The sequence below is a fragment of the Delphinus delphis genome, chromosome 15 (assembly GCF_949987515.2).
Source record: "Delphinus delphis chromosome 15, mDelDel1.2, whole genome shotgun sequence".
Classification (NCBI taxonomy): domain Eukaryota; kingdom Metazoa; phylum Chordata; class Mammalia; order Artiodactyla; family Delphinidae; genus Delphinus; species Delphinus delphis.
Window position 1 is genome coordinate 4,402,490 of NC_082697.1, and position 26,227 is coordinate 4,428,716.

Consider the following 26,227-nt stretch of genomic DNA (forward strand, 5'->3'; position numbering starts at 1 on the left):
TCTCTGGCTCCTCCAGGGCTTCTCGGGGGAAGCTGGAGCGAGCTGCCTCCTTCAAGACCATTAAGCACGCTAATGACCCGTGAAGGCTCCTGGCCCCTCCGGCCCCCGCGCCTCCCTGAGCTCACAGCGTGGCCCGCCGAGCACCCTGTGACCACTACTACTGCGACTTAACACGTGGGCCATGGTTTTCCCAGGCGGGGCTGTGCCCACGGCAGGCAGTCATTAAATACATGCTTGGGACCAAACCCAGAAAGAGTCACCTTGATTGTCAGGGCACAGCCTGGGGACGAGTGTCCTGCAGCCGCGTTCTCGCCCTCCCGTCCCCAGCAGAGGAGGCGTGGGCAGCCGCCGCCATGCCGGGTGGGGCCCGAGTCCCCGATCTCCTCCGCTGGGCCCAGGTCAGGGGTCTCCCTGAAACCTGGCCAGACTGGGCCCTTCAGCACCTAGGAACATGCCCGGGGGGGACCTTCACTTGAACCCGTACAACACTTGCCTCGTGATGTGCTCGGGGGGTCGGGACAGCCTTCCCTGCAGACTGCAGGTCGTGGGAAAGCCCTAAGAGCCCGAGGAGTCTACGCTCTGAACCCTCAGATCCAAGATGGCCCAGGCTGTGTGCAGGCCTGGACCCGAGGGCCCCAGGGTGCTCATCTGTAAAAACGAGGTTGACAAGCTGCATCTCAAAGCCAGATGCTGGTTTGGGAGAAGGTGGTGGCATCCCGGAGCCTCAGGCCCATGGGCAGGCGTCAGGGTTGCTTTCTAAAATGGGCTGGAGAGAGAGTGAGACGGAGGCAAAAATGTGATGTGGTTCAGCCGTATTTACTTCCACCCCCAGTGAATTCTAAGGAGCCGGAGTAGAGCTTCCTCTTGCTCCATAAAATTGGGTCCCCGAAGTAAGTCACCTCCATCCTCTCAAAGGGCAGGGCTGCCTGGAGGCAGCGGCAGCCCTGGCTGGAGCACGGGCCTGGGCTCTCTGTAATGTGGGTGCCACGCACAGGGCCCAGCTGGAGACTGGGCCACGGCACCCACCGTGGACACAAGGGCCGCGCAGCCCAGAGCGTCAGGGCCGCGCACGCGTCCTGGGGCCCGGGGTCGTGCGGAGGCCCCAGCAGGGAGCGCGGTCTGCAGAAGCTGGCGGCAAATCAAACAGAAACAAGCCCACTGCTGCCCGCACAGCCCTCCCCGGGGCCCCCGCCAAACCCTGAGCTGCCTCCTAAGCCTGACAAGAAGGAGCCTTTCCGTCACCACGACAACTAAAAACAGAACAAACCCAAGTTCATCTTAAGGTATAATCTTCCAATTGCTTACAATTAATCAGTGCAAAGTGAGGTAAAGAGCCCAGCGCCGCCGGGCGGGGCAGCCGCGTCACACGAGCCTGCGCTTCTTGGAGTCCCTCTCCACGTCCTCCTCCTGGGCGTCCACCTCACAGCCTAGCGGGGACACCAGGTTCAGCAGAGGGTCCTCAGAGGCCCGGCCGAAGAGCGCCAGCAGGAGAGCCACACCGAAGCCCGTGGCCCGCTCACCCTGTGGGCGAGGGCAGTGGAAACACGTGCGGCCGAGCCACAGCCGCTCGGCAAACCGCGGCCGGGGTGTGGGTGGGGACTCCTGGCTCCCGGACCAGGGCGTCTGCCCCCCAACATGCCCCACGGCCCCCTTCTCTGTCCCGCTACACTCCGGGCCGGTGGGCAACGGGCTGGTGGACACGGCCCTGGGCTCCCTGCCCCCAGCCCGTCTCCCTGGGGTGGGAAAGGGCGAGACAGAGGGCCCTGGGCCTCCTGCCGAGGATGGGTCGGCTGGGACGGACTCCACGCAGCAGCCACGCTGTTCCCAGGGATGAGGAGGCCAGAGGTCAGGGGGACCACAGCTGGCCGTGTGACCCTCACACACAATGTTTCCGATGAGCTCAGCCTGCAGCTCTGGAGCCAGAGAGGGGCTCTGGATGCAAGAGAGGGTGAGGAGGGGCCGGGGAGGGGAGCAGAGCGGCCGGCCGGCCAAGCGAGTCCTAACGGGGGGAGGCGGGGGCACCCCCGGGGCCTGGACTCACGGCGTGCACGGGCGCAGCGATGTCCAGGTGGACCCAGACCCCGGGCCAGTCGAAGCCGATGTGCGAGGCGATGAAAAGGCCGGCGCAGGAGCTGGGGCCGTTGTCCCGGTCCTGGGGGAGGAGGACGGCAGTGACCCTTCGGCACCCGGCGGCGGGGACGCTGAGGAGGGGCTCGCCCAGAGCGCCCTCGGGGCTGCGTCCAGCTGGGCCCTCGCTGGATGCCCCGCACCCGCTCCACCCCACCGTCCTCAGCGACCACGCGGGGAGCGGCAGAGAGTGACCCCGAGGGCCATGCCCGTGGGCTACGGGGTCTGCCTTCACGCCAGGCGAGGGGGGCGCCAGCGAAAGAGCTGATGGGGCGACGGAGGCAGAGCCCGGAGTGGGGAGGACACCCCGGCGCCCGCCGAGCGTACATGCCGGCAGAGAGCGGCGCGTCCCCACTTGGGACGATTTCTCCCCTCCCCCGACCGGAGCCCGAATCTGGGGCCTCGTGGGGGGTACCTTGCCCTGCCCTGCTGCTGCTTCTCGGGGTCGCTCTGACCCCGCTCCGCCCTGCTCCACACCTACCGCCACTGAGTTCTTCATGTCTGCCACGGCCGAGGTGAACTCGCTGAAGTGCAGCTCCGGGCAGTAGACGAGCGGGTGCACCAGGTCCCCGCACTGCCGCCCGGCCTTCATGCAGGCCGCCTCCCACTCGGCGCTGTTGGTGAGCACTGCCGCGTGGTACTTGCCCGTGGCGATGCCCTGGGGACGTGGGGAGAGATGGAGAGAGCCGGCGGGGAGGGTATCCAGGTCGGGGTGGCGGGGAACACCCAGGACAGAAGAGGGGCCAACAGAAAGTGAGGCAGCAAGACAGCGAGAGAGGCCTGAGCGCGGCCACCTGGGGGACGGTCCCTGTCCTGCCCTGACGTTCCCGCTGTGGTCCTCGGGCCCTGCGCGCCTGCACCCCCACGGAGCCCCATGGGCCAGCTCCGGCCCCTTACGAAGATGAAGGGACAGCAGACCCCGCCCCTCTCAGAGTCAAGGTGGCCTCCGGCTCCTCGGGGCCACTGCTGAGGGCCCCACCTGAGCTCCGGTCAGCGTGGCGATGTCCAGGATGATGTCGGCGCCCAGGTCCTTGCATGCGTAGGACACGCCATCCGCCAGCACCAGCCTGCCCTCGGCGTCCGTGTTGTTGATTTCCACAGTCCTAGGGTGCGGCCAAGACCCCACTGAGAGCCCCTCCTTCCTGTCCCCGACAGAAACGCAGCACCAGGGCCACGAGCAAGGGGGTCCGGAGCGATGCCCGCGCCCCCCCGCTCCCGTGCCTCCATTTCCTCATCTGTCAGATGGGAGAACAGGGTTGCCTGGGTAAGTGAGGGGAGGCGGCGCCTCTCGGGGTCACCCTGGGGACAGGCGCCCGTGGGAGGGCTGGGCGGGCGGGCGAGCGGACTCCGCTATTCTGAACCCTGGGCCACCTGCTCCGCCAGAGGCTGCCTGCTGTGACTTTCGAGTGTCTCCTCCTGCAGCTGAGAAGAGGTAGCCCAAGGGCTGATCTCAGGGAGGAGATGCAGGGAGGGCCCCCCTGCTGGGGGTCTAGGGGTGCAGGCCTCAGACACCCGAAGGACGGTAAGCCAAAAGGTCGGCAAGGGCCTGTCCCCCTAAGGCAGGGTGGGTCCCAAGCCCCTGCGGGGCGCCCAACACCTCGCGCAGCGACACGGCCACGCTCGCGGCTACCCTGGGACCAAGCGGCTGCTGCCCAGGGGCTCCTGACACAGGGCGTCCTCCCCACTGCGTCTGGCCCTGGCCGGGGTGAGCTGGGCGTGGCCAGGGCTGCCAGCCGGGTCTTGGGAAGGGCCACGAGTTCCAACAACAGAGGCAACCTGAGGGGGGCAGGCACTGTGAGGTGGGCGGGCGGGGTCGGCCTTACTTTCCTGAGTACAGCAGGTGGATGTCGTCCGGCCTCGTGGCGCCGGGTCCCACCGAGTTCTCAGCCAGGCAGAACACGGCATGGAGGGTGTCTCTGAAACCCTGTAGGGACAAGGGCGGAGGCTCCAGGTACAGTCTGGGGGTGCCGGCAGTGGGGCAAGGATGGGCCAGAACTCCCCTCTGACCCACCAGGACAGCGACAGACAGACAGACAGGCAGACAGGAGTCCAGGGAGCGGCGAGCACAGCCTCCGGCACTCCCCGCGGTCCTGGCGGCGGGCTCTAGGCCAGGGGTCCGCCACCAAAGTCCGTGCAATGCAGCGTTGAGCCCGGAAGCAGGGCTGCGCTGCCGGGTTTGAGTCCCAGCCCGGCCGCTCCCCAGGGGCCTCACTCAGCCCTTGTCTCCCGCCCACACAGGGTGGCCAGCGGTCACGGTCCCTCACCACACACCTGCTGATCTGCGGGCTTCTGAGGTTGGCCTTTTGTCTCTGGCGTTTCCTTGTGCCTACCCTCAGGTCGCGTGTGCTGTCCCTGCCCGGTGGAGTCCACGGGGACACAGTGACCCCCGCCCCCGTGTCCCACCGCAGAAGCCCTTGCGTGGACTCACCTCCTCGCTCCCATTCTCACCACACTCACCTCTGGTTTTAGCATCTGTGGGTCATTCTCACCTGAGACAATTACTACACTGCTGTTTGCCCCATGGTGGTTTTCTATTTCTGTCACTTGTACCGTAAGCAACCGGGATTCTGCTGTGAATAGTGACTGTGGCTGCCCGTGTGACGCGGGGATACTTATGCTATTCTGTGGGTTACGATCCGTCTCCGTCGTTAAGCGTTTCGGGGCTCGTATTGAGGCCCGCTCCCTTCCTTACAAAACCAGTTACAAGCGGAGCCTCCAGGCTTCGGCCCCTGTGGGGTGGGGACCCCCAGCATCCCACGGCAGCACGCTTGGCGGTGGAGGGTCCAGAGGAGCCCCGAGACCACGCACGGCCGCCAGCTGATGAATCGGCGTTAATTGCCAAGCAGCTCCCTGCACACAGCACGGGTCTACCTGCTGCGGCGCCTCCCGGCCGGCTTGTCTGGATGCCAGGACAGACCCTCCACGGGCAGTTACCCGGGCCCCTCAGCAAAGACTCCGGGCAGCGCGGCCACGTGAGCTCTCCAGACACTCCCCCACGAGCTGACAACAAGCAGCAGCCGCCCGCGGCTGGGCCTTTCCCCTCGCATCCCCGTCGAGCTCATCCACCGAGGGGGCGGCCCGGCTCAGCCCGCAGGGCCCCAGGTGGGCAGGTGAGCTGGGTGCGGCCCCCAGGCCGGGCCTGCGTGTGCCAAGCAGGGCGAGGGGACGAGGGCCAAGACCCCCTCCCCACCCCACCCCTGGCTCCGCAGAGGGGGGGGCCACGTGCTGCTCCTGGGGGGTCGGTACCGTGGCCGCAGCTCTCCCTCCTAGGGAGGCCCCCCGGCACCGTCGGGACGCAGGCCGAGCCCTCCTTCCTCCCGGATTTCCTGCTCCCCTCTCGGGGGTGCCTGGGCAGAAACTACTTGACAACATCTTTTCACTGGACGCCCACCCCTGGGAGCCACGCTGCTCAGGTGGCCCCTGTCTGTGGGGAAGGAGAGCTTGTATCTGGTGACACGAAGGGCCGGGCTTCTCAGAAGCGCCCGAAGGAGCCACACTGAGAGGTAAGTGGCCCTGGACGGCCGGTGTGCGCCCACCCCCCTTTGCTGGATAAACACCCTCTACAAGGGAGCAGCCACTGCCGCTGGCCCCCCCGACGGGGCTCCTCTGGCTCAGGAATCTGGTTCCAATCGTTGGGCTCCACGAGGCCTGGCGTGCCCAGGGTGGGGAGTGAGGGGCCCTCCGGCTACCCTGGACGTCTGTGCTCAAAGTGGCCACCAGGCTACTCCAGGGCCGACCCCGGGCCCCCTCCTCCGAACAGCAGCCCGGCCCTCCCCAGACCCCGACCCTGAGCACCGGACCCCGAGTGAGGGCGGGCAGGCCGGGCGGGCAGTCTGCTCCACGGCACCCTTCCCGTTTCGGTCCGGACGGGCGAGGCTCTCAGAACTCAGCGGGTACCCGTGAAGCCAGACGCGCAGGCGAAGGTGACACGCTCGGGCTCGGGTGGAGGAGCCCGAGGGGCCCAGGGCTGGGGTGCAGAGGGAAAGGGGCCAGGGGGCTGCAGAGGCTCAGGAAGGACGCGGGGGGGGGGGCGCTCTGGGGAGAAGGGCCGCGAGGGGAGGATGGGGCCGCACCCACCTGCTTGACGGCGGCTCTGAAGGCCCCCAGCACGGCCGCGGCGCCCCCGCAGTCCCTCTTCATCCCTGGCATGGTGGTCTGTGGGTGGCACAGGGGGACGAGAGAGAGGTGAGCGGATGCTGACCCCCCAGCGCCAGGGCCCCCGCCGCAGCCCGTACATCAGGGCCCCGGAGGTGCAGGACCTGGTGCCCACAGAACCCAGGAAACGCCACTGGTCGCCTGGGGTCCCCTAGAAGCAACGGGAAGCAAGGGCTAAAGATGCCGGGGTGCCTCCGGCTCGAGCAGAGCTTTGGGAGTTACTGAAGGGAACTCTGCGAGGGGGGAGGGGGAGGGGGAGACGTCCAGAGCTGCCGGATTCGCCGTGGCCTGGCTCCTGGCTAGGCCATGACCAAGTCCCCCTACCCTGACCGCCCCGTCCGGGTTAATGGGAGCTCTTCCCAAATGTCACCAGTCACTGTGACATCACCAATCCCACCCCCACCCTGAGGATACCTGCCACCCGCCCCAGCTGGCGTCTCTGGGGTGACGGGTCTAATGGGAGGATCACTGGAGACAAAGGCGCCCTCCGGCCCCAGAGGCAACACGATTTTCTTTAGGCTAGCTGAGAGCAGGTACGCGTTTTTACATTCCATAGGTTCCCAACACTAACCCACAGGTTCGTATTTTAAATTAACAACAGGTCATCGGATGTAAGGATTTGGGATTGAAAGGTGCCAAGAGATTTTTCTCAACCCTTATTGGATTACGTGAGCCTCGAGTTTTAATGGAAAGTATCTTTAGATATAAACGGAGCTGCTTTTCCAATTACGTTGAGTGAAAATGACTCAGCTAGCACTACTGAAAATAAGCCATCTCTTTTGACCTAATCTGCAAGAAACCACAAGATTGTTTAAATGGAAAAACAGGGCCTCAGACCTAGAATCAAACCCCTTGCAAAATGGCCACACAGAAAATGGCTCGAGATGGTCCCTGAAACCCCGTGATCCCCTGTCACGGGCAGAACAAATGTCCCACCAAAAACGCAGCTCAATTGACTGTGTCAGCTTCTCGGACCCCACCCGTCGTTCCTGTTTTTATAAGAGAAACGATTTCCATGGTAACGCCTTGGTCACTGGTCGGCTGACACGTGCACCAATGGGGCAGGGGCAGTGATGGCTGGAGCCGTGGCCCGGGGCCCCACGGGAACTGGTAGTCACTGGATTCATTTCCAGGCCTTCCGGGAAATAAGGCACTGCTCATTTCACTCTAGTCTTCTTGCTGAAGCAGTAAACGATTAACTTTTCAAAATCTCAGCCGTGGAGTACAGCTGTTCCCAAACTGTCTGTGATGAGATGGAAGGTGCCGGGAAGGCCCTGCTCTCTCTCCCCGACGCCCGGCAGTCGGTCACGGTGGGTCGGCTGGAGCCCAAGTGGGAGCGGGCACTGAGTCCTTCCTGAGCTCAGCAAGCCTCTCTGTTCTTGCAAACACCGTTGTACTTGGAGGAACCACTGACACGTGCTGGGGATCTAGACTCAGGTATCTGCAGCCATTTTCTCAAAAACTATCAAAGTGAGCCTCTCGCCTCCAGGAGGGCACCGGGCACTGCCTGGTGCCAGTGGTGAACTCGGAGCTGCCAAGCAAAAACCAGAAGTTTGGGAAACTTGTATCTGCCTCCATGAGGGCTTCCTAACACTCACCTTTCTACATGAGCTAGATGGTGATATTAACGAGTATGGTTTTAAAAGATATTATATAATGAAATGTGTCAAAATCTGGAGGTTCCGCATAACTCTGTGAACAATATTTTCCAAATGACCCACATCATGGGTGATATTGTAAAATCATACAAAGTTCGAGACAGACCCCGCAGATTTCAACGTAGCAGAACACCAAAGCGCGCAGACGTGGTTTCAGATGCCACATCGTAACTAACCTTTCAGAAGCTCCCACCTGTCGAGTTTTGGTGTAATAGCAAAGAAGAATGTCCTGAGTTACCTGAAGAGGGTCCTAAAATGCTTCTCCCTTCTCCAACTACAAAAGGACTGAGGCCAGATTTTCTTTTTATATTTCAACCAAAACAGATCACAACAGACTAAATGCAGATCACAGCTGTCTTCTATTAAGGCACACATTAAAGAGCTGCAAAAATGTAAAACACTGCCACTCCTCTCGGTAATTTGTTTTCGTTTTGGAAAATACAGTTCTTTTCATAAAACTGTATTATTTACAATGGTATGCAATGGGGTCATATTGTTATTTTTTAATGAATTAATAAATATCTTTAAAATCTCCCAGTTTTAATTTCTAGTAGGGTAAATACCAGCAGACATCACCCTTATAAGCAAAATCTCTTTGGAATCAATACTTGTTAAGACTGGAAGGGGTCCTGAGTCTAACACACTCGAGACCTGTTAATTCATGCTGATCCTGATTTGCCTTGAAAACCGGGGTTTTTCCTGCAAAACTGGGAGAGGGTACCACCGGCAAAATGACTAATTTCCAGGAAGTCCTGCTTCTCACTCCTGCCCTCCAACAAGCCACCATCCAAATGAGCCCGAAATCCTGCCCCCAGAACTCAGGGCAAGAGCCCTCGGCAAGGGTGTGGGCGGGGAGCCAGCCCCAGGTGCAGCTAGAGGGGCTCATCATCTGCAGAGCATTTAAAACGGTAATAAACCGACTAGAAGTCAGTCTGCCTGTTGTCATCAGTGGAAAAAATATTCCTCCTGCTGTTGGCTGAAGCGAGCCCTAATCACGTGAATAAAAGCTTCAAATCCACCTATGTTCACTCCTACAACACTGACTCCAGCAACACTGTCCTACACGGATGCTCATCGCTGCCGGTGGCGCAGACTCCGCGAGGTGCCCTGGTTCTGAGTCGGGCGGGCTCCGGAGGCGGCCGGCCGGTCAGCGTCCACGGCGCCTGGGATGGCGAGTTCCTGCCCTCGGATGGTGCGCTCGGAGCGAACCCCAGGGAGCAGCGAGCCTCTTCGCTGCCCTCAGTCTCGGGGAACCACTGGAGTCGTGGTGTTTAAAATGTTTTTACTCCACAGACGTCTGAAAGCTGCTGGACTTGATCTCAAAGGACCGGAGACATGGCTGCTACACCAATTTGGGGAGTTTCTTGGGAAATGGGATTCTTAGCAGTCTCTGCTGAGGGACCCTACTGTTGGAGACTTTCCCTGAGTATTTGTGTATCAGCTGCTTCATGGGATAGAAACTCTTCAAAATTAAAATGAATTGTGTTGTTTTGGGTCAACCATGAGTGAACACAGACTGACCAACCCGGCACCTCTGTCTAGTGAACACAAAGATGTGAAGATGACCGATTTGGATAAAGTCATTGACAAGTCCCCAGAAGCTAAGGCCTGGCAGCAGAGCCTGATGCTGGCACGCATCACCACGCGAGAACAGCGTGGAGGCGTCAGTTTTTTCCTATCAGAAATGACATTAATGCTATTTTCTTTTTTTTTTTGGCCGCACCTCACGACATGCGGACTTCCCTGAATAGGGATCAAACCCACGTCCCCTGAAGTGGAAGGTGGAGTCTTAACCACGGGACCACCAGGTAAGCCCACATTAATGCTGTTTAGAAGTGTTAATGGATGACTGTTTTATTTGTACTATAACATTCGTTTTTAATTTTTTATTGGCATGATAAGATGTATGGAATTCAATAAAAGGGAATTCACTATCGGGGAATTCACGACTGGTGTTTGGTTTTTTTGAACATTTATTATTTGTTTCATTTCCCGATTAGTCCTGAAAGTAATTTTGTTGTTTAGAAGAGGAGGGATGTTAAAAAAAAAGATCCTCCACTCTGGGTGCAAAGAGGAGCAGCACAAGCCCTACCCTAACCAGCAGCTGACCCTGGGGTGTGACGTCAGAGGAGCGACAGGGAGTGGCGGGACCGGCCACCAGCCGGAGGAAGGAGGCGCACCCACAGGGGCAGCTGCCGCTTAGCTCCAGCAGGGCGCCCCAGGTGCCAACGCACGACCAGCGCTGCCAGGTCCCCTGAGGTTACAAAAGGTACGAGACCCAGTCCCGTGAGAATTCTTCCTGTTTTTAAATGCTGGTAACGAACTCGGATTTTAAAACACCATCTGGGCCAAGAGGACGCGTCTGAGAGCCACGAGGGCTGCCAGTCGCCAGCGTCTTCCCTGCGCGAGCTTGGCTCGCGCTCGGCCGTCTACAAGCTCCCTCTCCGGGATGGCTGACTCTCCTCTTCCAGTTTCCCCCTAGAGCCCAGCCTGGGCCTGGAGCACCTGCATGTGGGACGAGCAGATGAAGACACCTCTCCCCCTGCTCCTGGTGCAGGGCAGGCCCCTGGGCGTGAGAAGGGGCCGCCCCTTAAGAGAGACTCTGGGACTTGCAGCCTCCCAGCAACGCTCCCAGGCGCCTGGCTCCTGGGCCCAAACTCCCCTCCCTTTAACCAGGGTGTCTGCTTTCCGAAGGTCTCGTGAGAACCACCACTAAGCATCCTCTTGGGGGACCTCAGACGGTCATGGAGACGGTGGGCGTCTCCCCAGGCCCCTTCCTTCTTCTCCTCCAGATTTTCTGTTTCCTGCCTCCTGTCTGAAGTGCGGGCGTGAAATCGTCTGCCTCTCGGGGGACTGGGCCCCACGGTCTCCCCCCTGGACACCCCGACTCCGAGGCCCAGGAACCTTGCTCCTTCCTCCGACGCCTGAGAAGGGGCCCTCCCACCCGGCCCCGCCCGAGCCCCAGCCCCGCACCTCACCTTCCCCTTCATGCTGAGACCCCCGGTGTCGTAGACGATGCCCTTGCCCACCCACGCGATGGTCTGGGTGGCTCCGTCCGGGGTGTGGCTGAGGACGGCTAGGGCTGGGGGGTGGAGGGCGGCCTTGCCCACACCGTAGATCCCTAGGGAAAGCACAGGACACGTCAGTGAGGTGCGGGCTGGACCCAGCAGAGGACTCCCGGAAGCCCCCCAGCAACACTGCTCTCCCCCCGAAGTAGCCACTGGCCTGTGGACGTTCCTCCCGGAGAGCTCCCTGCCCCCTCCCGCCCCCTCCCGCCCTCTCCCGCCCCCTGGCCGGTGTGGGATCGGGGAAGGCAAATGAGTTCACTGCCCTGGGACTGCAAATGAATTCTGCACGAAGTACTGTGAGGCAAGAAAACCCGCTGAGAAAAAAAATACTGTATCATTCCCAGAAAGACGTGAACAGGATTGCAGAATGAAGTGGTTTCTGGATAATTCTGCAAGGCCGCTCCAGCCCCTGCCTGCCCTCCCTTCCCTGACCTCTCTGTGCACTCAGGAGGTACCTCCCTTCCCGACCTCGCCCCCACCACTGCCTCACTGTTGGTTCCTGGGCCCCATCTTCTCAAGAAAACTGTGGCTTGCTGTGGGCACAGCCCATGCCTCACGGTCCCCCAGTAATCGGACCAGTAACCGTAGCAACCAGGATAAGAGGCAGTAATAGCTGCCTGGCAAACTGCTACTCATCCTGCGAGACCCGCTGCCAACGCCACCTCCTCCGTGAAGCTTTCTGACTACGGCCTCTGCCTCCACTAACGCGTGCCTCAGATTCTGCCTCTGAACGGCCTCTGCCTCCACTAACGTGTGCCTCAGATTCTGCCTCTGGGCATTCACGAGCGTGTGGATCCCCTCCCCGAAGCGTGGGCAGGACGGCAGGTCTCTGTGCCTCTGGGTGTGGCAGAGATGACAAGACCACTCCCAAGATTAGGTGACAGAAGAAGACCTTGCCTCTATCTTGCTCTTTCTTGGCTCTTGTTCGGAGCCCTTGCTCTGAGAGAAGTAGTTGCCACGTTGTAAGTTGCTCAAGGACAGGCCCACAAGACAAGGAACAGCCAGTGGGGCCCGGAGGCCTGCTGGCGGGGCCGTGAGTGAGCCCTGCTGGGAGCACGCGGCCAGCCCCAGTGGGGCCTTCAGATGACCGCAGCCTCGAGAGAGACGCTGGGCCGGACCCAGCTAAGCCACGCCCGATTCCCCCCCCCCACAGGACTGCAAGACAAGGGATACGTGTTGCTTTCGGCTGCTACCTTCTGGGGTAATTGGCTTTGCAGCCTCAGATAACAACGACAGTGACCTTCCCAGCTCCTGTCCTAGTCGTCACCGCACCTCAGCGCCTGGGATTGGGGGAGGACGGGCCTGGCAAGGAGGAAAGGCTCTCTGAGGAGGTGGCCAAGACGCGCAGGGTAAGACGGCCCCGTCGTGAGACTATCTCGGGGGAAAGCATCCCAGACAGAAAGGGCCGCAAGTGCAGGCCTTGATGTAGACGTGAACTTGTGTATTCGAGGAACAGAAAGGCCCTGCTGGGTGAGCCGGGCAGCCAGGACGGCAGCACGTGGGAGGCTGCAGAGGGAGTGGGTGGGGAGGCCTTGGCTCCCGAGGCTTCCAGGATCTGAATCAGAATCTGAATCGCTGCCTCCGCTCTCCCCCACAGATGGTCTGCTTCCCAGGGTCTCGCCTCGGGGCTGGACACGGGCTGGGTTCCTTCAGAGCGAAGCTTGGGACGACACACCATGCAGCCTGGTGCCCCCCTGCCACCCAGGTACCCCGGGCCGCTCCTGAGGCCAGGATCTGCGAGGACCAGCCCCCACCCACCTCCAAATCCTCTTGTCTTCAGCTCCTCATCCCGGATAACGGTTGGGACGATCCCCAGTTCTTTTCCAACTTTCTTAATCTCCTGGATGTGTTCATGGAAAAAACAACAACACACAAACACGTGAAGACGGCTTAAATCAGGGCGAGGCCAGGGCCTGGGCCAGGGTGAGCAGATGCCTTACGGTGGGAGAGGGATGGGCTGTGATGCCGTGGCTTTGACTCTTGGCTCTGAGCATGATTAAACCCAGGAGAGGCGGCTCCCCCTCCAAATCTGCGATTTCCTGCAGCCCATGGCTGGAGGCCTGCCGAGGGGCCTTGGGGAGGAAGCTCTGCCCTCCCTCCACCCTCAGCTGAGGCCTGGGGGCCCCTCGGCTCCGGGTGGACGGCAGGACTCTGCCCGCAGCAGCCCGCGGCTTCCCCAGACGAGGTGCAGAGACTGTGGACCATCCCCCTGCAGCCCTGGGTTTCCTGACTCTCCTTGGGGTCTACCGACACCATCCCAGTCCTGGCAGGACCCCAGGGCTACGAACCTCGAGGAAGGTGTCTGTGTTCATCTCATTGCAGGGCGTGTCCACGATGCGGGCTGCCAGCCGCACGCCTTCTGTGGCGCTTGTTAAACACTAGGAGAAACAAAAGGCCGTCACTGGGGCCCGGGACCAGGTGGAAGGCATCCCTCCTCATCCGATGGCCAGGGGCCCAGAGTTGTCAGAGGCACACGTCACCCGGGACAGGTTGCAGGGCTGCCGCCAGGGGAGCGAGGGCAGGTAGAAGGGAAGCAAAAGTTTGCCCGTGACCCTCCAGCCGTCTACATAACGTCCAACGCAGCTCCAGAATCACAGAGGAACCCTTCAAGTGTGGCTGCCCGGCCTACGAGGGGCCCACCTTGCTTTCTAAACCTCATCTCCTGCTACGTACGCCCCTCATCCAGGTGGCAGGTGGCCCTCCTGCCTGCCTCTGAACACACATTATGTCTGGCCTCTGCCAACCCCCTACCCCCTTCTCAGGAGGAGGTGTTGCCCTCTGTTATGGACTGAATGTCCTGAAGCCCTGACCCTCAATGGGGTGGTATTAGGGGGCTTTAGGAGGTGTCAGGGTTCAACGAGGTCAGGAGGGTGGGGCCCCATGATGGGATGACTGCCCCTAAGAAGAGGACATAGCGGGCTTCCCTGGTGGTGCAGTGGTTAAGAATCTGCCTGCCAATGCAGTGGACATGGGTTCAAGCCCTGGTCCGGGAAGATCCCACGTGCCGCGGAGCAACCAAGCCCATGAGGCACAACTACTGAGCCTGTGCTCTAGAGCCCGCGAGCCACAGCTGCTGAAGCATGCGGGCCTAGAGCCCGTGCTCCGCAACAAGAGAAGCCACCGCAACGAGAAGCCCACGCACCGCAACGAAGAGCGGCCCCTGCTCACCGCAACTAGAGAAAGCCCGCGCGCAGCAACGAAGACCCAACGCGGCCATAAATAAATAAATAAAATAAATAAATTTATAAAAAAAAAAAAAGAAGAGGACACAGCAAGAAGGTGGTGGTCTGAAAGCCAGGAAGAGAGCCCTCACAGGACCCACCGTGATCCTGGACGTCCTAAACATGCGCTGTTCAAGCCCCCCGTCTGTGGGCTGTTGTCATGGTGGCCTGAGCAGACCAAACGACTCCCCTTCTGTTGCCAAGATCCCAGCTACGCTTTGAGGCACTTCTCAAAGGCCATATCCTCCAGGAGCTTCTCTGGATCCTCCCAATGGAGAAAAGGTCCCTGGGCCCGCTGGGGAGGTGTTTTTCTCACGTGGGCCCCATGTGAGTGTCACAGCCCCCCACCCTTTTTCCTGGTCGTCTGATGTGACACTGCTCTGGCCACAGGGCCAGAGGGAAGGACACAGACAGACCGGCCTTGCGCACCGACCCAGCGCCCAAAGGGCAGCAGGAGCCTGCCACCGGCCACCGCGGGAGGCACTGCAGACGGCACGTGCACACGCAGAGGTCATGTCCATCCCCTCCCCCCTCGGCTGACGCACGGTGGCCGCGGGTCAAGCCTGGCTCCACCCCTGCTGGCGTGGCCCCGGTAAGTCGCTTAATACCTCTGAGGCTCAGTCTGCTCAACTCTAAGTGGGGAGAGTTAGCAGAACCCATTTCACTGGGCAGTTGTGAGAATTAAGTGTGTGTGCACACGCGTGCTCGGAGCAGCGCCTGACACCTGACAGGCACTCGCAAAGCGCTGGCCCCTGCTTGGTTGTGAGGCAGTGGGAAGCGGAACCGGAGGGGGGAGTCTGGAGGCAGCGAGGCCAGTTAGGAGGCTGCCGCCATGGTCCCAGAGAACAGTGGGGTGCAGGTGGGCAAAGTAGGACGGGTGGGACGTAGGGGCCAGGGAGACCCTTCATCACATACAAAGCCGGTGCCGGGATTCTTATGCACGGGACCAGGACCCGGCCCTCCGGGGGCTGGGGGACTCTGACTCCAGCGCAGGGAACAGAGGCTAAACTCAGATGCGTCATGTCCGGCGCGGATGGCTCTCGGCTGGCAGAGGGTCTGGCAGTGTGGGAGAGGCCGGGCTAGCCAGGATGGCCAGGCCTCCCCGAGGAAGGGATGTGGGCAGAAGCCGGACTGAGACCAGGCAGAACCAGAGCCGGAGGGGCCCTGGAGAGGGACCCTGGGCAGGACTGGGCTTGGTGAGGCCAAGGGACAGCAGGAGGCCAGTCCCTGTGGCTGCGGGCAGGAGGAGAGGGGCTTGGAGGGGCTAGAGGAGGCTCAGGCCTCCAGCCCCAGCCCAGAACGCAGAAGGAACTCCCTGGAGCTGGAGGGAAGGAGTGATCATTGGCGTCCAACTGCAGGCTGGAACCCAGGGGCACTGAAACCACCCAGAGAGGAGGGAGTGAGGCCAGAATGCCCCCACGGTTGGGGGGGGGGGTGGCGACCACAAAGGGAATGCGGAGAGGGCGGGGCAGGCGGGAAAGGTACGGGGAGGAGAGAAGGCTCAGGCTCCTGGCTGGGCGGGTGCCCTTCAAGGAGGGATGACCAGTGCTCAAGTCAGACAGATGTGGCCCTTGGAAAACAATGTCAGGAAGGGGGTGGGCGAACTCCATGCTGGTGGGCTGAGGGGGGAAAGGGAGTTAAGACAGGCAAAGCAATCGGACCATGGGAGGTGAAGGGAAGAGAAAAGAGGAGCTGTCTCAGGAGGGCAGAGATGAGGCACATGGTCTCCTCCTAGGGGAAAGAATCCCGGTGGAGGGGGAGCAGTTACAGACCTGGGGGCACAGGGCGGATGAGGGGCTGCTCAAGGGGCTGGAGACAGAGCGCCGGGTGAGGGAGGGGAGGGGAAAGGACCACCTGAGTCTGGCGGTTGGAGCGGGGGCTGCAGGTGGGGCGGGTGAGACCGCAGCACCACTGGGCTGGGAGGGTCACCACGGGAGGGAAAGCTGGCATTCGGCCCACACGAGGACTTCTAGGTTGGAAATCACTTCCAGCCTCGCCGTGCCTCAAAAGGATCAAACGAAGGAGGATCAAATGAAATAACATACGTAAAAGTGCACCATGAAGGGTAACGCGATACACACACGGGCAGGAGCATCAGCATCAAAACGTGAAAGCGCCTGGCGCGGGGTGGGTGCTCGATCAACACTGGCTGAACAGAACCGAACCCTGAGAACGAGACCACCCCGGGGAGAGGGAGCCCGCTGCCCGGCTTTGGACGGGCCCCGGGGGCCTTCTCGGGAATGCCAGCAGCCCTGTCCACTCCCAGGGAGTGGGAAAGAGAGCTCTGCCCAAGCTGGGGGGTGACAGGGAGTGCGGCATGGGGCCCCGGTCTGAACTTCCAGACACCCACTTGCAAAGTGGACACTTCCACTGGCCCGTTGTCTTGTCCCACCAGGAAAAACTCCACTGTGACGGTCTTCTTCTCCGGGCGCCGTGATGCCCCCGAGCGTTGGGTGAAGAGTGGGAAAGCGCGGGCCAGGGCACAGGCCGAGGCGAAGGCGTCCGACCGCTCACAGACCATCTGCAGCACAGAGAGTGGAGCTGTGGTGAAGGGGAGCGAAGCGGGGTTGGGGCGGGGGGATGGGACCCAGGGCCCAACCCATGGGAGCCGCCACCAGGAAGTGCTAGGGCCCCAGAGCTGGGTCAGAGGCCACTGTGGAAACAATCTGGACGGAGACGCCCCAGCAAAGCCATCATCCCAGGGGCCTTCCCCGGAATCACTGTCCCACGATGTGAGAAGAAAATGTCAGCCACCAGATGGGGTCAACTGCCTCTCGAGACAGGAAGGCAGGACGTGCAGCGCTGCACAGCGGACACAGGCTCAGGAAGCCTGGGTCTGAGTCTCAGATCTGATCTGCGGTAGACCGTTCCGTCTCGGGACCCTCGGTATCCCCGGCAGCGGTAAGGCCGGGGTTGCACGGTGCGGTCGCGGCAGCATCATCCGCACCGGGGATACCGTGGGCCGGAGTGCTCTGCGGTCCGGAGGGCTGAGCCACAGGCCCCGGCCAACAGGCCAGCACGCAGCGACCCGAAGCTCGGGGGCCCGTGCGGGGCCAGCCCCTCAGAAGAACTCACCAGAATGCACCGATGGGTTCCCGGCGGCAGGCAGGTCCGCACGAGCCGGGTGACGAAATGCGCGGCCGAGGGGCTATTGTGCCGGCTCACCCTGGAGGGCAGGGCGGCCACGGTGGCATAGTTCAGGTAGAGGGGACAGCTGTCCGTGGGGCTGGGGTTGAGCGTGCTTAGGGCAGCCTGCCAGAGCTGCATCAGAAGGGGAGACACAAGACAGACACCAGCCTTTACAGGGCCGCCGGCCAGAGCCCTGCGCGCAGACGCCTGCCTCACTTGCTAAAAGGGCACTTTGCAGCCTCCCCGCGGCACCCAGGATCCCTAATTAAGAAGTGTCACATCTCACTAGATAAGCGCTGTGTGCGTACGCTGGCGCGCGTCCACCCTCGTGGGATTAAACAGTGGGGACTTAAACGGCCAGGCTGGAGGCTGCTATGCTAAAAACGCTGGAAACCTGCACTGGGGTGGGACGCAGCCAGGTGCCCCTGGAGGGGGGCGGGCGGCACCGCCACAAGGGTTCTGGAAGGTGGTGTCAGGGCCGCGCAGGCTGCCGGGGCCCGGCCCCTCGAGGGCAGTTCCTTCGCGCCTGGTCGAAGGACAGGCCAGCTCTGCCCACGAGCCTGCGGCCCGGGTGGGTGCGGGGCACGCGCGGCCTCCGGGCGGGGCTGCTGGACGGGAGCCCGCTCCTCTGCTTCCTGGGAGGCGGGCGGCCCCGGGCCTCGCCGGCCGGCCTGGCCTGCTGGGCGCGCCCGGGCCGGCGGGCGGGCGGGTTGGGGGCGCCGGGCGGTCGAGGCGGGGCCTCCGCGGCCTCCCGGCCGGCCCGGCCCCGCCCGACCTCCGCTCGCCGGCAGGGCGGCGCATGGCGGCCGGCGCGGCCCGCTCACCTCCTCGGTGACCCGGGGCAGCAGCTTCCCGCGGACGTGGCTCCAGGGCACGCGGTGCAGGTGGTGCAGCTGCCCGAGCAGCAGCAGCGGCCGGCTCTGCGGGTCCGCGTCCCCGGCGCTCGCCTGGAACTGCAGCCCCACGCTCGCCATCTTCGCCGGCCTAAGCCCCCCGCCCCGGCCACCGCGCCCGCCGCGCTTGGGCTCCCGCTCCGGCCGGGCCTCGGCGCCGCCCCGGCCCTGCCCGGCCGCCGGCCCCGCCTCCCCCGCCGCTCCGGGCCGCTCGCGAGACGTGCAGGGCCCGCCCGGGGCGCGAGGGGGCGCCGGGCCGGCGGGGCGGGGGGCAGGCCCGGGCTGGGCGGCCCGGGGCCGCCCGGACCTGCAGGCCCCGGCCCGTGGCGGGCCCCGAACTCCGCCAGGCCCCGCACCGCAGGCAGTAGGCCCAGGCCCGGCCCCACCAGGCCCCATTCCCGGCAGGCCTCAAGCCCCGGCAGGCCTCAGACCGTGGCAGGCCCTGACCCTGGGGCAGGTCCCGAGGTGGGTCCTTCCGTGCTAGTGAGGAAACACAGTTCTCCAGACGGTACTTCCGGGAAGGGGCCCCCCAGCCCCGGCAGGCTGCCAGCGGACCCTAGTGGACCTGAGCTCCAGCAGGTCCTGAGCAGACGCAGGCCCGACCTCAAGGCCACCCCAGCCCGTCCACCAGACCACAGTCTAGGTGGGCCCTGAGCCAGCCCAGCCCCGAGGAGAGGCAGGCCTCCCGGGGTCTCTGAGCGGCAGTGGTGGTCCAGGTGGACCCCTCCCGGAGCCCTCGCCACACCCTGTCGCGTTTGGGCTGGCTGGGTGATTCTTGGATTCGGGCCAGCTCCCAGTCGCACGAGGCCCCCCCTGGCATGCTAGGCAGTGTACATAGTCCCCTTCTCCTTAGTGGGTTCCTGAACCTTTGTCAGACCCCAGTATTTGCCAGGCCCGTCCTGGATGTAACGAGGGCACCGGGGACTGGGTGTCCATTCAGGTTGCTGCTTCTGGGATGGCCAGTTGTGAACCCAGGCATCACCTCGCCAGACCACCCCTTTGCGAGAAGCTGTCCCTGCAGCCTCCCACCGCGCTTAGGGAGAGAGGAGGGACAGCCAGTGGTTTACAAGACCCCTGAGCCCACCCCTCGCTGAGGAGGGAAGGCTAGTGGAGGGGCCCCTAGAGGGTGGGGGGCACCTGGTGGATGGTGAATGTGCCCGGCTCCCACTGCGGCTCAGGTACGAGGGTCCAGGGGGTGGGGACCCAGTTGAGGAAGCTCTACCAGGAGTCATTTAAAGATAAACACCTGTCACTCCATCCCGTCCACATCCTGATTGCTCAAGGGCCTTTGGTTGGCACCCCTCTCTGCTACCTCAGCTAGTTCCATGCACCAGTCCTCTTACATTTAGAGTTTTCTCTTCATAACCAACCTTAAAAAGCAGCAGAGCCAACTCTCTAGTGTGGCAGCCAAGCGCCACGGCCGCTGACCTCCCAGCGTGTCCCTGACTCCCTGACTTGTGACTTGCGCCACCCACGCACGAGCCACACTCCCATCTTCCCTGTCTGCTCCCTCCACGTCTGTCCCTGGCACAGGGCAGACGGCCCCAAGCATCCCACGGACTAGAGCCTCTTTCTTCAGGGCCTGGCACAGAGCAGCCCTCAGTTTCTGACTGAGTGAAAGGAATTCCTTCGAAACCCTCAGCTTTCCCGACACAAAAGTCGGCGCTAATTGGAGCTTATTTTCCTCAAAAGATTTTAAAGCAGCTGAATGTTTTCACACATTTGTAAAGGGTACGAAGAGCATGCATGAAGATCTGTCACTCTTCTGTTTGCAAATATGCTGCAGACAGGCGTGTGGGGCACTTGGGGGCGGTGGGGAGGGCTTCCTGGAAGGTGAGGGACATTAAGCCCTGCCCTGATGGATGAAATAGGACTTACGCAGGCTAACGGGATGGGACGGGACGGGACGGGACGGGGATGGGGGGAGGCACGGACCCCCGTGTCCACGGGGCTCTGAAACCAGAGTGTAAGAGCAGCGGGTTGCCAGAGACTAGGGAAGGAGCAGGGTCAGGGGGACCAGGGAGTCTTTGAGTCAATCCATAGACTTTTGCAAAGTGAGGGAGGATCTAAGCCGCATTTCAGAAAGCCAGATCTGGCAGTGTTTGTGTACAGGGAGTTGGGGGGCGGGAGGGGGGCAGAGAAACTGCTGGTAGACCATCTTTCCCTTTAGAATTCTTCCGTATTTAATAATAGACTGAATAACCCCGATGGCCCCAAGAAAGGGTGAACAAGATGATTAAATGTAACCAACATTTATTGAACACTTACGTACACAAAGCAAGAGAAAATGGTAGATGCTTGTTAGAAGCAGATATTCCTGATTCTGGTTTTAAGCCATCCCTGAATCAAAGAAATCCAAACTAAACAGAACACTAAGGAATTATTCCACTTCAAACGCCTGCCAATTTCCTCAAGATGCCGCTTGTGACAGATATAACTATATTCCAGGAAAGTACTTTCCCCTTTTCTCTGCAGACTCTGCAGACTTCAACATAAATAAGACAGGCCCCACTTTGTTTAGATAAATTTTTATGAAGGTATTAATCCTGAGCTTAGTATATATTTCACTGTCAATGAAAAATTCACCTCAATTTAATTTTCTTAAAAAATGAAAATTTAAAACAACTTACCAGGCTCTTTAATGCAACCCAAGAAGTAACTCATGTTTTTGATGACTTGAAACTCATTCCAAACTCAACTGGGTCTTCAGACTTTTAATTTAGGAGTTGAGGAAAAGACTAAAATCTTCTGGAAGAAATCAGAATAAAGTTCCCAGGACATATTAGGAAGTTTTTTGGTACAGGTTACACACTAGAACATAATACTTAAGTCATATCATGTAAGATGGCTCTCTGTGTATGAAATGTGCATTTTTGTGTTAATTTCATGCCAGAGTTTACCTATATAAAATCAAAACATATGAGTACCAGTTCTGAAGAGCTTCAGGCCAGGTCAGGCTTTGGGGATGTGCAGCAGTGTGTGTGTGTGTGTGTGTGTGTGTGTGTGTGTGTGTGTACGCACATGCGTGTGTGCGTGTGTGCACGTGCGCACAGGGGTGAAGGAACAAACACAGCAGTAAAACCAAGAAATTCAGTCACTGGGAGAAGACTGAGTTTGGATGAGATATTTGAGCTGGGTCTTGAGGGCAGGTGTGCCGGCCAGTCTGATCCCTGACAAGGGAATCGCTCACGCGAAGACCCAAAGTACTACTAACGGGCAGGGCCCATTCTGGAACCACCGTGGCTCCCGTGGCTGCACATAAAGTGTGCGTGAGATGTATGCTGAGCCCTGGCCTTTGGACTTGACCTTGCGGGCCACTGAAAGCCAGTGGACGTGCCTCAGTCAGGACCAACGTGAAATCAAGGGAGGGCTTGTCCCTGGTGGAGAATGACCTGCTGCTTCTTGTTCGCAGAGGATGCAGAGGAAGGCTCGGCTCCAGCCACCTCCCTCCATGGAGCAGCTGGCCTGCAAGGGAGCTCCCATCCAAGAAGGGTGGTGGGTGACCCATGCATGACCTCCCTGGAGGCTGCCTGTGTCCAGCGTGTGCCCTCCATCACCATGCCTGGACCTCAGGGAGCCTCCCAGTTACATTTTGTAAATACTGCGTCAGACGTGGCAACTAGAAGATTTGTATGTTCCCTCAAGGATTGAAAATTAACTGATTGCCATAAAAATCACATTTCCCTAAACACTTTTTTGAAAAATGCATGAACTTATGGAAAAGTTGAAAAACCAGTACAATGAATATGCGCTTCACCTAGGTTCACATATATGTGTATGGATATGTATGGGTGTAGATATAGGTATTTTTCTCTGCATCATGTAAAGTTAGCTGCACACACTTAACCCTACATGCCTCTGTGCATCTCTCTTAGGAACAGGGACACCAGCCCCCATGATGACAACAGCCATGGAAATTCAACACAGAAGCCATTCTATCACCTAACATGCAGTTCCCATTGAAACTTCTTTAATTTGTCCCCACAATGTCCTTCATGGCCTTTTCCTTTTAAATCCAGAATCCAAGTAAGGATCAGGCGTTCTGCTGGGTTGTCAAGCCTCTTTGGTCTCCTTTAATCCAGAACAATCCCTGCCTTTGTCTTTTCTGACATTGACGCGTCTCACAGAAGGTCCCCACAGTCTGGACTCCTCTGATGGTTTCCTTATGATTAGATTCGGGTTAGATGTTTTTGGCAACAGTGCACATTGTGTTTCCCACTGGGCCCCATCAGGAACCACATAACCTAGGTTGTCTCGCCTTATTGGCCAAGGCTGGTAACTTGGTCTAAGCGGGGTCGGCCAGATCTCTTCATGGTGAAGGCACACTTCCCCCTTTATACCGAATAGAATGGAAATCAGCTTCCTCTTTATAATGCGTGGAGTGGCACTCTGAGACGATGAGAATGTTCTGTTTCCTGACAACCTTTCCCCCATGGCTTTCAAATCCAATAATGATCTCTGCCTGCATCAAGGACTGGTTGCAGCATGGTTATGTTTCCAGCTATCTCATCCCTTCTACACTTGCTGCCTGGTATTTTTTTTTTTTTTTTTTTTGTGGTACGCGGGCCTCTCACTGTTGTGGCCTCTCCCGTTGCGGAGCACAGGCTCCGGACGCGCAGGCTCAGCAGCCATGGCTCACAGGCCCAGCCGCTCTGCGGCATGTGGGTTCTTCCCGGACCGGGCCACGAACCCGCACCCCCTGCATCAGCAGGCGGACTCCCAACCACTGCGCCACCAGGGAAGCCCTGCCTGGTATTCTTGAGTAAAGAAGCCCATCACCTGTGGAGGTCTAGGGCCAAAATGAAAATGCGGAGCCTCTTTTTCAAGATGGTGACAGAAGAGCATTGAACCCAAGACAGGGCCTGGGCAACTGCAGTGGCTGCAAGCCCAGGATGCCGGCCTTTCCCCCACTGAGGACATACATAAGTGGGTATCTTTCAGCATCTCTGCTCCAAGCGTCCCCACTTAGGCCGTTGAGAGCCCAGCAGGCAGGCTCCTGTGTCTTTTTCCCATGTCCCTATCGGTTTTTGTGTACTTCTGTCCTTTCTGGAACAATAAGATGACCCCCGGGCTCACAGTGTCCCTTCCTTGCCCCACATCTACAGCCAGCCACTTCCAAGGAACCCTGTTTCCTTTTGGTTGGGGGAATGGCTGGTAAGAAAGTAAGAGCTTCCTATGGAGAAACCCAGAACTGCATTCCAGGTGTGCTCACAGCTCCTTGGGTGTCACTGCTCCCCATCCTTCTAGAGGACAGCAGTAGAATTTGTTTTATAGGGACACTCAGTTGTTCTTTCCTACAACTCTCACCAAATAGCGTCCACTCCTGACAACAAACCTACCGCATCAAGCTTCCTTCCTCCCCTCCTTCCTTCCTTCTTTCCTCCCTCCCTCCCTCCCTCCTTCCTTTCTTCCTTCATGTTCTTAGAATGTATCCCACTGAGATCTTCAAAGTTTACTTCGTGTCTGTGTGGTCTGTCTATGTGACGTCCATCTAGATTCCTGTTTCTGTTTGTATTCAACATAAGGGTTTGCTGGGTCAACTGAAGTAAAAACGCACAACGTGAGAGCCGTGAGTTCAGTTCTATTTGGGGACTCACTGAGGACTCTAGCCCAGGAGCTCTGAGGAACTGCTCCAAAGAGGTGGGGCGGGGGGAGGTGTCAGTATATATGTGATATTGGAGAAGGGGTAGGTGCAATTAAGCACACGTCTTGGTAGAAGGTTACTATTAGTCACGAGGAACAGATACCTCAGTTCAAGATTTCAGCACTTTTCTAAGTATGGGAAGATACAAGAATCTAGGTTCATGAAATTTTCTCCTGAAAAGATCTAACTATCTGAGGGCCTGTTCTCCTTGTTTTCCCAGAGCACAGAGGGCCTCATTCCTGATCTCCACCCTGAATTCCTTTCAGGGTATATGGTAGGTAGAACTGGATGATGGGCAACATTCTTTGTTTTACAGCTGTTTTGTAGTTTTTTTTACATTTTCAGTTTTTGAACACGTAAAACATTTGTACGGTTCAAGAGATGAAGCTGTAAAAAGGAACGCTCAGAGAAATCTCCTGTCCCACCCCTTTCCGCATTCTCCCACAGTAACCATTTTTATTACTTTTTAGTTTATCTTTCTTGTTTCCTTTTGAAAAAAAAAAAAGATGATATATATTCACGGATCTTACACAAAAGACAGCATATTGCATGTCATCTTCTGCGCTTTGCTTTAAAAGCACATTCTGTAGTCTCATCTCAAGTCCTGTGTTTGTTTTTAACCTTCCAGGATCAGTGGGACGACAGAATGTGTTAATAAAAACGTTACTAGTGGAATCATTTATGAACAACAAAAAGCATGCCTTCTTAGCATCAGTTTTCGGGGCTTCTCGATAAAATGAGGGCTGAATGAGTTGCTCTCGGAGCCCCCTGGCCGTGCTAGCAGCCTAAATGATTCTCCCAGGAAGGGGAGAGTGTCAGATAGTAATGACCCTCATGTCTCGGGAACTAAATTTCTATTTACTTCTCAACACCTGCAAAATTATTTTTGTGGTTGTACAAGTTTTCAAGGGCATATTGAAGACCTGGAGCCTGGGGATGGGGTGGCTGAAGGAAGTAAGAGAGAAATCATTAACAGACCAAACGTGGTTCCACATTCCTTGAAGCAAACTCAGCCTATAAAACGGAGATGTATAGGAAAGCGAAACGAGGGGTCCGTGTTTATTTTGATCAAGAAATCGTTTCTTTAGGAAAAGCTTCCCTTACAGGATCCTCTGAAGTAGTAGGCTTCTCGAGTACCTTGAAAATGACTCAGTCTTCAAAAACCTGAGTCACATTTTTTTTGCAGAAACACTCTTGTGTAAAGCAACACGTCTATCTTAGTATCTAAATGTGGATCTCTTCAAAAGTAAAGACGAATCCGAATCTGTTGCTGATGATTTTGGTAGAGCTGAGCAGTGTGGAGGTGAGGCTGGGGGAGGGAAAAATTCACCAGAAATCGTTGGGTTTGTTTTTTTTTTAAGGCCCATGAGAAGGAAATTCAGTATTTTTTTCTCACTGATTCTGGAAGGCTCCATATTTTGGGCCGGTTCCTAGTCATGGATGGGAAGCACAAAGATGCAGCAACCTTGCACGTATTTACCATGCAGGTTAAAATGCTAGGTTTGAAATCAGATCACTTATCCCTTCTCGGTGATTTACGAAACTTGAGTGACATTATAACCCAAACAGAGTAAAACGCATTCCAATCAGGTCTGTGGTTCTCCTAACATCTTCATAAATTCAGTAACACTTAAACATCACCTATGAGAACCATAAAAAGACATTCTGAAGGCTTTTTCTTAAAACGTTGGGAACATGTAGTAAGTACGCACTATAAAGTACTGTTTTTAAAACATGATTGATTTGTGACATTATAAATTCAGCAGCACATGAAACCAAGAGTTCCCCTCTTTTTTTTCCCTATCCTTTAAATGAGAGGCTACTCTCCATCCTCCAGTACTCCTGGGGCCATAGAACAGGGAGAGGAGAGGTGGGCGGGGTACAGTGTCAGGCGCGGGGGGCTGCGGCAGTCCGAGGGGAAGGAGTGACAGGGCTGCATGGCAGCCGGCTCTGGCACTTAGCAAGACAGGGTGCACGATCTGCTGTGTGTCTGCACCTTCGCCGGGGACTTTCGCCTGCCGCTGTTGTGCAAAAACACACGACGGGTGCCTCCACAAGGCAGGACGTTAAGTGTTGAAGTCCTGTGTAAATTTAATTATTAGCATGAACTGAAGGTACTGTCATCGTTTAACTCAGCCGACCTTTTAAATGGATAACCAACCTTGAGGCTTAATTGGATTTAAAAAAATCAATTTCTAGCCACTGCCTATCGTGGAAATGAAGCGCTACATTCTCAGGCAACTGTAAAATCAGTTCTGCTCGAGACTGTTTTTTATTATTTACAACGTCAACATGACACGATCCATCTTGGTCAGCGTTTTATGCAGACGTA

General features: G+C 58.4%; 2 protein-coding genes across 4 annotated transcripts in view; both read right to left on the reverse strand.

The window, feature by feature from the left end:
- Positions 1-1,234: 1,234 nt before the first annotated feature.
- NPEPL1 (aminopeptidase like 1) lies at positions 1,235-18,411 on the reverse strand. Its single transcript, XM_060033351.1, has 12 exons — positions 18,183-18,411; positions 17,305-17,490; positions 16,580-16,750; positions 13,297-13,386; positions 12,767-12,848; positions 10,919-11,061; positions 6,205-6,282; positions 3,951-4,051; positions 3,107-3,230; positions 2,609-2,785; positions 2,042-2,152; positions 1,235-1,521 (listed from the first exon to the last, which is right to left on the reverse strand). Exons 1-12 carry the CDS (start codon positions 18,330-18,332, stop codon positions 1,363-1,365), a joined length of 1,572 nt encoding a protein of 523 aa, XP_059889334.1. The 5' UTR covers positions 18,333-18,411; the 3' UTR covers positions 1,235-1,362.
- A 2,087-nt stretch (positions 18,412-20,498) lies between these two features.
- STX16 (syntaxin 16) overlaps positions 20,499-26,227 on the reverse strand; it is a 34,220-nt gene continuing 28,491 nt past the window's right edge. Inside the window, exons 8-9 of one of the 3 annotated variants that reach the window (XR_009522253.1) lie at positions 20,882-20,999; positions 20,499-20,514 (exon numbers count right to left, since the gene is read on the reverse strand). Coding sequence is in view for 2 of the 3 variants with exons in the window: in XM_060033356.1 (XP_059889339.1) it covers positions 20,958-20,999 (42 nt within the window). In the remaining variant the exon portion in view is untranslated. Of the gene's footprint in view, positions 20,515-20,842; positions 21,000-26,227 lie in introns of those variants that run through there. The other 2 variants (XM_060033356.1, XM_060033357.2) reach the window with 2 other exon arrangements.

Excerpts from the sequence above, each read along its gene's own strand:
- NPEPL1 (XM_060033351.1), bottom strand. The coding sequence starts at position 18,332 with ATGGCGAGCGTGGGGCTGCAGTTCCAGGCGAGCGCCGGGGACGCGGAC. Across the intron at positions 2,153-2,608 it reads ACATGAAGAACTCAGTGGCG|GACCGGGACAACGGCCCCAG; the intron begins GTAGGTGTGGAG and ends CTCCTCCCCCAG. Across the intron at positions 1,522-2,041 it reads TCGCTGCGCCCGTGCACGCC|GGTGAGCGGGCCACGGGCTT; the intron begins GTGAGTCCAGGC and ends CCTCGCCCACAG.